An 11,632-nucleotide genomic window follows, 5' to 3' on the forward strand; every position below is an offset into this window, starting at 1 on the left:
ATGAAAAGTAAAGTATCCACGCTTACCTGAATCATGTTGGCTGAGGTCCCACTGTCCGTTTAAACTTTAAACCCCATTTCTTCTTTTCCTCTTTTGTTCCAATATAATCATGCTATCAGATCTGGGATACTGAGGCAAGGAACTCACGTGTAATTGTTGTATGACAGGCATAAAGCTGTGGCCACACATAGTCCTCGTCCTCGTCCTCGTCCTCGACGCCATCGATCGACCGTCCATCGACTGGGTGAAGAGATGAATCTATGTTGGTGAGGCAGTGTACGGTTTCAGTCGACGTCGATCGATCGATCGATGGTCGACTATGTGTGGACACAGATTTACAGTTTTGCAAGGCATAAGCCATTCAATCAAAATTGAACAAACGTGTGTTTATAGTAGTTCTGACGTCAAAGTTTTGAAAACTGTCCAATTTGCCTGACAGACTTATGCCTGTCACAGTGTGACAGTGTCACACAAAACTGTCATGCAAATCATGGCAGTTTTGCATGACAGTTTTGTATGAGTGTCCGGCCTTTTCGGTGGTATCAAGCCAAGTTCATCACGATACTCTCAATATGCTGTGATAAAATGAACCAGTTACGAACTACGTTGTAGTTGTACGAACCTGCCTCGGTGGTGTAGTGGTCAAGGCGCTCGCCTGGTAAACAGGGGGGCGTGGGTTCAATCCCAGCCGAGGTATGGAATTTTATCCTCAATATATTTTGAGAATTTGACCACAATAATAGTAGTAGCCTACTGCTGGAGTAAAAGGACTTTTCGGTCCTATTAGAGCAGTATAAATAAGCGAGGACGCCCAAGATCGAGAAAAGTGGAGAACGTCATGTTGAAACCTGTCCTAGGACAGATCTACATCTATATATAAGATTTAAATGTTCTTGAGGCTCTCTAGTCTTGGGCTTGAGCGTCCCAATCTGGATGACTTTTTCGATCTTTTGTAGCTGCCGTTTGGACTACGAACTTCCCCCTTTATTAAAATCCAAGGGCGAATTAGCATAGTAGGATTCTTCTGGTGTAGGAAGTTCCTCAAAAGCTGGTTGATAGACGAGATATTGAACACAGTTCAGTAGTTCCATTAATTCCCCATTATCCTGATGGATCACTGAAGTTACTAAGCAACGTCACTCAAATCCTAGTTTTAAATCAGAAAAGATGACAAGAGACGAACTTCATGTGGCTTGATATTGGTTCTACGCACCAAATCCTTGAGACACGTTTTTGGCCAAACTATTTATTCCACTTTCTTTGTAAAAATTGGTAAAACCATCAATAAGACTTGCATGTCGGTGGAATATACCATCGCTATTCCTGAAAAGCTAAACAAAAGCCTAGATATAAAAACAAAAGGATCTAGAGAGAGCCTATGAAAACGTCGCCATTTTCACAGAACAGATAACAGAGTGTGTCGTTTATTTCGTTTCTTATTCAATAAATAAAAAATAAATAATCTAGAAGAGGAGAACAACGATGTAACAAAAAGATGACTAATTTGACCAATGAGAATTTGCCCAGACCGGATCAGTCGGGGGAAATTTTACCCTCACCGGTCAAAAGGAATTCCCCATTATCCTGATGGATCACTGAAGTTACCAAGCAACGTCACTCAAATCCTAGTTTTAAATCAGAAAAGATGACAAGAGACGAACTTCAAGTGGTTTGATATTGTTCTACCCACCAAATACCAAATCCTTGAGACACGTTTTTGGCCTTCAAATTATTTATTCCACTTTCTTTGTAAAAATTGGTAAAACCATCAATAAGGCTTGCATGTCGGTGGAATATACCATCGCTGTTCCTGAAAAGCTAAACAGAAGCCTAGATGTAAAAACAAAAGGATCTAGAGAGAGCCTATGAAAACGTCGCCATTTTCACAGAACAGAGATAACAGAGTGTGTCGTTTATTTCGTTTCTTATTCAATAAATAAAAAATAAATAATCTAGAAGAGGAGAACAAAGATGTAACAAAAAGATGACTAATTTGACCAATGAGAATTTGCCCAGACCGGATCAGTCAGGGGAAATTTTACCCTCACCGGTCAAAAGGTTTTGGAAAGAGGAAGCAAATAAATAACGAAAGATGACAGGACAGATTGAAGGAGGAGGTCAGAGGGGAAGGATCTAGTAGGCGTATTGGGTTCCGTAGGAGTTGGAGTACTCGACTTGAGCGACAGCTGGAGCTTCGGAGTAAGATCCGTGGGCAGAGGCGTAGGCTGGGGCTGGGGTAGAGTAGGAGTGGCCGGAGTAAGCTGGGGCAGCAGTGGAGTAAGAGCCAGAGTAAGCTGGGGCAGAGTAAGATTTGTAGGCTGGGGCGGAGTAAGATGGGGCGGAGTAGGATTTGTAGGCTGGGGCAGAGTAAGATGGGCTAGAGTAAGCTGGGGCAGAGTATGCTGGGGCAGAGTAGGCTGGGGCAGAGTAAGCTGGGGCAGAGTAGGCTGGGGCAGAGTAAGCTGGGGCGGAGTAAGATTTGTAGGCTGGGCCGGAGCTGTAAGATGGAGCGTAGGCAGAGGCGTAAGATGGGCCAGATTTGTAGGCTGGGGCAGAGTAAGATGGGCTAGCGTAAGATGGGCTAGCGTAAGCTGGGGCGGAGTAAGCTGGGGCGGAGTAAGCTGGGGCGGAGTAAGATGGGGAAGCGTAAGATGGCTTGTAGGCTGGGCCAGAGCTGTAAGATGGGGCACTGTAGGCTGGGGCGCTGTAGGATGGGCTAGCGTAAGCTGGAGCTGGGCTAGCGTAGGCTGGGGCTGGGGAGGCGTAGGCTGGGGCTGGGGAAGCGTAGGCTGGGGCTGGACTGTACAGGGCTACTGGAGCGGGGCTGCTTGGTCCGTAGGAGGTTGGGGCGTAGATGGCGCTGGCGGCAGCCAACACAGCGGAAGCGGCGAAGATCTGGGGGAGAAGAAACGTCGTTTATTAATATTTTTTAGGAAGTTACCCATATTTTTTTGATTTTTTTTTTTAATTTTATACCTACCGTGATATTTTTAAATTTCAAATGGGGCTTTGTTAATCTTTAATTTCTACCATTTGGATTATGACAATTCCACCATCGTGCATCGTCAGAAAATAAGAGCCATAAATATTAGGCCTAATAATTTCGGACTTCACGATTTTGTGGCAAATTGTCTCATTTTGTCCGCTAGCATGTTATCCAGTTATGAAATTTAACATAAAAAAAATGACAAAGTCTCTGATTGTACCTACTCTCATGATGACTTTTATGTTGGTCCTTTCTTTTAGAGTCGTAGTCAACTAATTGTCTAGGACCCAACATAAAAGCTATATTTTGCGAACCCCAAGTTCAGAACCCAACATAAAAGCTTCTTAAACACCCGGTAGTTCATTAGGGACAAAAATAACCAGGCATACTTCTGTCTTCTATGCTCTATGATTAGTGATAACTTTGGATTAATCTACGTAACATTATTACATGGGGTCATTCTATTCGTAAATAAGGACCTCATTTGTTTCACCGTATAAGGTAGGTCAAATCATTAAAGCCCGCGGTACTCTATCTGGTACTACATATATCTCTATTTCGTATCTGAAAATCTCAGCCATAGTTAGGTCCGTCTGAACTCTGAAGTGTATCAAAGTAATTACATTGCCTGAACCTTAGGGTCAGTGTCATGAGACCTGACGCATAAGGTAAACCTTTCTCTCTCTCTCTCTCTCTCTCTCTCTCTCTCTTTTTTTTTTCTTTTTTTTTTCCTTCTTCGCTTCGATAGAATCGCTTCTGTCAATAAAATTAATAGCCGGACTGGATGAATGAATGAAATGGTCGTTTTTTATGACCGAGGAAAAAAACAACTAGTTAATATACTTTTTGTCGTCTAAAGAAATACTTGGATAGGACAACAAACTTTTTTGTTCTATGACTCAGACTATGTTTTGGTTAGTTAACATTTTTCTTTTTTCTAAAAAAGTCTTTAACTTTTTTAAATAGGATTGAGGGAATTGTAGGTAATTGCTAAGGTCTTATCATCCCGAAAGCGAAACTAGGCTGACAGATAAGTGTTCAGCGGCTGAAAATACTATGCTCTCTCTGAAAACCAAGCGTGCCGGGAAGCGCGCGAACGTCAAGACTTCGAAGCGAGTCGCTACAAAAGGGATCACTGTAGCTAGATCAGTTCTAAACTTTATATCTTTTGAGACGCTAATATGACCGATCCGGATTAGTGCTAAACTTTGTAACTTTTGAGATACTAACATAACCAATCCGACAGCACTTTCACCGAGCCTATTGACTTGAAAGTTGGTTTCATGGAGATACATTATGCATATTATGCTAATTATTTTATGCCTTTTTCTGTTTTTTTTTTTTTTTTTTTTTTTTTTTTTTTTTTTTTTCTTGTTTAAAAAAAACTTTTTTTTTTTTTTTTTTTTTTTTTTTTTTTTTTTTCCTGGTTCAATAAAATCAAATGAAAGTGCATCAGATTTTTATAGCAAGATTAGCAAATTTCTATTACTTGATTTATTTCTAATAGAATTGATTTAATTCTAATTTACTTGGTCTGTTTTATTCTGAATTTTTTCTACCTTTTGTCAAAGGATTGGATCGAAGCAGTGGGTAGGTAAATCTAATGTTGTACGTAGGTATTTATATTGGGCAACAATCCAAGTGTCTAATTGTATTAATTATTGCTAATTGGGACTGAATAAAATCATGTTCATTAGACTTTGAGTTTTTACTATCGTGTATCTTATGCATTAGATATAATTCCCAAATGGGTGTATTTACCCCCCAAAAGTTTACAACACCAAGTATTTTTCATGAGAATAGAAAAAATGAAAAAGCTAGATAATGTATTTTGCACTTTAGCGAAAGAGAAAATGAACCTCGTATTTACACAAAAAGTTTACAACACCAAGTACTTATTTTTCATGAGAATAGAAAAAATGAAAAAGCTAGATAATGTATTTTGCACTTTAGCGAAAGAGAAAATGAACCTCGTATTTACACAGAAAATTCTGAAAATGACAATGGAAAGCTGATTTATAATTTTGCAAAAATCGCCCCGAAAATTGATTGAAAGACTTCAAATTTCAAATTCCTTTTTTTAAGATGTCTACAAATGAGAATTGAGAATTCAAAAGAAATGCATCAGATCGAAAAGAAAGGTGAACATTGTGAACTGAACTTAAAAATTGAAAGTTTATAAAAAATGTAATTAAACACTCTTGTCTTGCGAAAGACGTAGGGTTCTTACAAAGTAGAACAAGATCAAAGTAGAACTGAATGAATAGTTACATAATTGGACTTAGAAACAAAGTGTGCAAAAGGAAAATTAGAGAACCGACATTTTTGTTAGAAAATTAGGTGGGTACTTTGAATTTGATGGTATAAAATTAAAAGAAATTTGTAGGTAGATAGCGAAATATGAGTTATGATTTTGTTAGAAAAAAATTCAGGCAAAGATTTTGTTACGAAAATTAGATTAGGTGAGCTAGCATTTTATCGGAAAAATGATTAGGGTAATTGAGGTTTTGTTAGCAAAGTAATTCAGAACAGATTTTAGGTTTACGGTACGTTGTCTTCTTAAAAACACAAGAGGTATTGAAATTTTCTTTTAATTTACAAAAACTCCTAGGTGTTTACACGTATTGTTTCCTAAATTTCATGTTTAGGTAAAATGAAGCAACACTTTTAATGCTTAAGAAACTAAACTTATTCGTTTCGAAAAATCCTAAAAAATCGACAAACACTCCGACAAACTTTTTCGAAAATCCAAGAGAGCCAAAAATTAAAAACTTTTCATACTAAACTAAAACATGGTAAGAAATCATAAAAACACAAACACTACTTACTTGAGCGAACATTTTGTTTTTGGTTTTTTTAAAAAAATAATTTAAAAAAAGTTTCAAAGTTTTGAATAGGGTTGAGATGTATGACACAACTAACTTATTATTTAACCGTGTGTTATACTTATACCTAATATTATTACACTAGAGTCCTTTCACATTGCAGCCTCAGGCAAGGTTTCTTCTTTTTCATTTTTTTTTTTTTTTTTTTTTTTAAAGTTTCATATCATACCGAGCCAGAGTCCTTTCACATGTGCACGCCTCAAGGCAACGGATTTCTTCTGTATCTTTCAATTTTATCACTTTCTTGTTCCATTTTTCTTCTTTTTTCTTCTTTTTTGCATAAAGTGTCTGGTGTTAGTATCTGGGTATAACATAATCATTTCTTGGAAGAAATTCGTAATAGATCTGTTACACTTCAACAACACATACAGGCTTGATGCTAGAGATAGGTAAAAGCAGGTAAAATTCGGGCACCGGCATCCGGTAATATCCATCTTGGGCGGGTAACTAATCTGTTTACAAAAGCACTTGTTACGAAAATAAGTACCTGTCTTACAAAAGCGAGTTTGTAATTAGAAATCCTACGGGATTCTCTGAATGTCAATCTGGGTGAAATCTAAGTATGGTAATGAAGATTAAATAGATCAATGGACTACGAGTAGATACTCTAGTAGATTATGAGTACCTGTTACATAACCGGAAGATAGCCTCAATTAGGTACCGCGGGCTATCGAAATTCATTTATTGGATGAGTTCTGGGTTGTGATGAACTTCTACTTCTTTTTTTTTTTTTTTTTTTTTGGTTTTTTTAGAGGTTTGACAGAGGGAACTGTAACTGCTATGGTCTTATCGTCCCGAAATCGAAGAGAGAAGGAAGACAGCATAGGAGAAAGCCAGCCGTTCCGAGAACGAACATTATCCCATCAGGATAAAATCCGCCCCGGGCGGGATTCGAACCCGCGGCCTAGCGCTTACAAGGCAGACGCACTACCAACTAAGCTTAACTAGGCTGGCGTGATGAACTTCTGTGATATCGTCATATTATCGATGGATAAAATAAACAAACTTTTAATATTACCTATCTATTCATATAATTTCTTTTCGTTTTAGTCTGAAAGAGGAGTTTTGTTGTAACCGGCTTGGTGTTTCTTTGGAAAAGCCATCCACATGATAAATGAGTAGGTACCTACCTATTAGGTAATGAACTACTTATTTTGTACTTGCGATATTGCAACTATGTATATAATTGATTCATGGGGTTAATCATTCTGGAAAGTCGATTTCGTTCTTTTCTATGACAACCTGTATGGGGTCGGTAGTAAGGTGCATAGCAAGTTCAGGTAATCGGCTCCGATATGGGTTGGTTCAAATTGTTTACCCTCCTCCCAATGTGGACAATTGCATTATCGTCAGCCTCCATTATGCGCTTGATAATGTTAAACTTGATGGAGCTTGCGAAATGGGATCATTTCTATAAAGAGAGATAAAGTTGTGAATCTGAAATCAATTAGACAAGATCGCTCAATGCTTGTTCACTTAGTGCTACTACGTACGTTACACATGAGGCAAGAAACTCACGTTTTTTTTAAAAAAAAAAAGATGAGTGTTCCACCGCCGTTTTTATTTCGTAGCAATGAAACAACTGCTACATTAGACGCATGTGGCCTGTGTCGTAGCATGCCCATCCCGTAGTATGCCTCTCATCAGATGGGCGAGAAGAGACACAATACTTCCCATTTAGGTGCTGGGTCAACACGAAAACACCAGAAAGTAACCCGTTGAAATATTTGCAATCGAAAAACGAGTACAAATTTTTGTCAATGGTGGGATTCGAACCCGGGACCTTCTGCATGGCAAGCAAGCGCGTTACCACTGGACCAACCGTGCCCCAGCGCGTTACCACTGGACCAACCGTTTGATGTTGTATGACAGGTTGACAGGCATAAAGCTGTGTCCACACATAGTCCACGCCACCGATCGACCGTCCATCGACCATCGACTAGGTGAAGAGGTGAATCTATGTTGGTGAGGCAGTGTACGGTTTCAGTCGACGTCGATAGTTAGTAGCCATTCAATCAAAATTGAACAAACGTGTGTTTATAGTAGTTCTGACGTCAAAGTTTTGAAAACTGTCCAATTTGCCTGACAGAATGCCTGTCACAGTGTGACAGTGTCACACAAAACTGTCATGCAAAACTGCCATGCTTATGAGTGTCCGGCCTTTTCGGTGGTATCAAGCCAAGTTCATCACGATACTCTCAATATGCTATGATAAAATGAACCAGTTACGAACTACGTTGTAGTTGTACGAACCTGCCTCGGTGGTGTAGTGGTCAAGGCGCTCGCCTGGTAAACAGGGGGGCGTGGGTTCAATCCCAGCCGAGGTATGGAATTTTATCCTCAATATATTTTGAGAATTTGACCACAATAATAGTAGTAGCCTACTGCTGGAGTAAAAGGACTTTTCGGTCCTATTAGAGCAGTATAAATAAGCACTATTATTATTACCAACATCATGCAATTAGCAATTAGTTCTTCCGAAGAGCAAAGTCCCGTTATACAAAATGCACCAGGAAGTGTATAAATCCCATTTGTTTCCATCTCGTAGGTAGTCTGCCCTCGAATATCCTCCAGAAACTCTGCTTGAAACTCAACTAAATGGATCCCATCAATATCCTCAACTTCTAATTTCTGTCGAGTCATATCGAGGCATCACTCATCAAATTCTCACCAAAGATTCCCACCAGAGATATGAGGTATAACTGTCGATCGGGATGGGTGTGTTCAAACTAACGGACACAGATCAGAATGACATGAAAATCTGCTCGGCAAAAACACAAGATTAATTGCTTCAATAGATCTTGAGAATAGATCTGTGGAGAACAGATCTGTGATGAGTCTAACTCAGATCTTGACAGTTTGGTGTTCCATACATAGAATAGAATATACCTTGTTTATCCTGCCCGAATAGGACTGAAAAGTCCCTTTACCCCAGCAGTCTAAACAAGGTCTCGTGTATTTGATGGGTTAAAGAATAATACATACAACTAACAATTCAGTAAAAAGACCTTGCTTAACTAGAAAAAAAAGGTAAATGTAAATTAATGGGTGGTAGTAGAGAGTGACAATAAAGTAAAAAAGTAAAAAGGAAAGTAAAACAACAGGTAATGATAGGTAGTACATAGAGAATGTTACTAATGTTAGGTATGCCTTTGAGCGACAAATGGTAATGGCGAACCCCAGGTATTTTGAGGAGTGAATTCATCAATAATATTTTTATGATTTTGGGCTTGTTGTCAAAACTAAACAAATTGAGGACGAAATTTTGAAGAGAAAAGTGTATGTCAAACAAGATTTTTTTCAGCCTAAATAAGATACCACTGATCTTTAGGCTAAAAGAAAGCGGTCAAACTTTCTTGACTTGGCGGGGCGGAGCGCTACCGCGCTCCTTAATTGAGAAATCACATTGATTTTACGTACTATAAGTTTTAAAAGCATAGGCATAACAAGCAGGGTCCGTCCCTCCGGGAATTTTTTAGCCCGTAGTGATTAGAGAAAATCAGTACCTATGTACCTACCTCATTTGTTTACTATTAACACACCAATGAGACATTACGTGCTGCTGATTATTTCCTGGTGCATTCAACTCTGTGAGGTCTGTTTTAAGCTGTGTCTGTTCCCTCTATCAAACCTATTAAAAAAATCATCTATTAAAAGCTTGTCCAAAATTCAGCGCTCCCTCTAACGTCCAAAATTCGAGAGGGTGTGATCCTGATTCATGGCACATAGTTCACATTGAAGCCGTCATCACACAAGTGAATCAAGAATCCAAGTGATCCGCAGATAATTCCAAGTACAATGATCCTGCTATTATCCGAAGTGATATCAAGATCCGTCCCCTTTCACTACTATAGGTCGCTGGCACATTGAAAGCTAATGGTCGGTTTCACCAATGACTTCATCAGAGATTTCACTAATGGGATAATTTTTAATGATTCAAAAAGGAGTTTTTAATTATCCAATTCAGGAGTTTTTAAAAACTCCTCCTCTTTGGATTACTAAAAACTCCTTCGTGGAACATTAATAAAAACTCCTTTTTTGATGATTGAAAATTCTCCCATTAGTGAAATCTCTCATTAAGTCATTGGTGGTTATCCGATCAGGATAAAAATCCGCCCCTGGGCAGGAATCGAACCCTGGGTAGGAATCGACTTTTAGGCCCGTCTCCCACAAATCCAAGCCTTTGAAAATGATACACACCTCTCGGTAATTTATTTATTTGACATTACAGTTTGACATCCTGAGATGAATAATTATGACTTGTCAGTATAAAAAAAAAACAATTAAAAATAACCCTGAAAGAACATAAACAAGATTTATAACATTAACAAGTTAGTATCATTTTGCATTTTCATAATTATGTAGGTTTGAACACCGCCCTACTGAAAGTGGCGAAGGAAAGTATAGGAGAAAGCCAGCCTTTCCGAGAGCAGACCTTGTCTGTATCTAAGTACCCTGATTCTAATGAGCTAATGAGACTGAAAAGCTGAAAATTCTTTGGAGTGACAAGTGGTAATGATGTAACTTTCTGTCAATCAAGCCTGGTGTATGTACATATGTATTAAGACTAAATCCTCACTGTTATTTCCATTTCACAGGAATCAAAAGAAGGGTCACTTTTAAGAAGAAAAATCACAACACTTTTCCTGCGCAACACCAAAAAATACGAAACACCAGTCACCGATTAAACTATCCTAGGATTCCTAGGTACCTACGAATTGAAGTTCGAAAAAATTATATGGATCGGTTCGTGATTCCAGAAGACCTACCTTTAAAACGTACATTTCGGAGTTAGACCACCCTTGTCTGTTTAGGATAAAGTTCGCCTCGGGCGGAAATCGAACCGCGACCTGGCGGTTATAAGACGGAATATTTTTGCTTTTCAATAGTTCAAATGTGCAAACGACATCTCCACCAATAACTTACGTACGTTTGATAAGTTCGTGGACTAGGATACTTCTTATTGCTATGAAGCCCAAATCTAGGTGCCACTGCAAAGTATGTCTTGTTTTAGGAAGGTACACCAAGTTTCATTACATTACTATCATTAGCCTTTGATTCACAGCTATCGATTGATGACGAGCTTGATAGGCTTTTTATAATGGATAATTCCGAGGTGCAAACGACATCTCCACCAATACTGTATGTGCCATGGAATGAATTAGTCAAATTAGTGGATGTGTCATTCTTTCCATTTGAAGCAAAAGGGACACTCACATATTGACAAGCGCACTTCAACTGGTTGACCGAGTGTAGTCGTAATACATAATATATTGAGCATACACACACCTACAATGTGTGTAAATCATCTAGCCACTTATACAGGGTGACAGCAATTTGTCTAGCCTGTATACAGGATGGGTCAGAAGTAGCGTCACTAACACATTTTAGTAAACCAATAAATATTACAAAGAGCCTATCCGGAGAAGCTACATGACGTGAAGAGAGGTGACATCAGGTGTATTTTCCTTTATGGAAACTGACCATTGGAAAATTGACCACTGCTCCATTCAGTTTCCATTGGAGCAATGGTCCATTTTCGAGTGTTATACAGGATGGGCCAGAAGTAGCGTCACTAACACATTTTAGTAAACCAATAAATATTACAAAGAGCCTATCCGGAGAGGCTACATGACGCGAAGAGAGGTGACATCAGGTGTAGGTATTTTCCTTTATGGAAACTGACCATTGGAAAATTGACCACTGCTCCATTCAGTTTCCATTGGAGCAATGGTCCATTTTCGAGTGTTCAGTGGTCAGT

The 11,632-nt window shown here is 38.8% G+C and overlaps 1 protein-coding gene across 1 annotated transcript; it reads right to left on the reverse strand.

Annotated features, from left to right (window-relative positions):
* Window positions 1-1,853: 1,853 nt before the first annotated feature.
* Window positions 1,854-5,841, reverse strand: LOC103520198 (DNA-directed RNA polymerase II subunit RPB1-like). Its single transcript, XM_008485291.2, has 2 exons — window positions 5,815-5,841; window positions 1,854-2,895 (listed from the first exon to the last, which is right to left on the reverse strand). Exons 1-2 carry the CDS (start codon window positions 5,824-5,826, stop codon window positions 2,134-2,136), a joined length of 774 nt encoding a protein of 257 aa, XP_008483513.1. The 5' UTR covers window positions 5,827-5,841; the 3' UTR covers window positions 1,854-2,133.
* Window positions 5,842-11,632: the final 5,791 nt, after the last annotated feature.

This window comes from Diaphorina citri, unplaced genomic scaffold (assembly GCF_000475195.1).
Source record: "Diaphorina citri unplaced genomic scaffold, Diaci psyllid genome assembly version 1.1 scaffold69, whole genome shotgun sequence".
NCBI classification, from domain to species: domain Eukaryota; kingdom Metazoa; phylum Arthropoda; class Insecta; order Hemiptera; family Psyllidae; genus Diaphorina; species Diaphorina citri.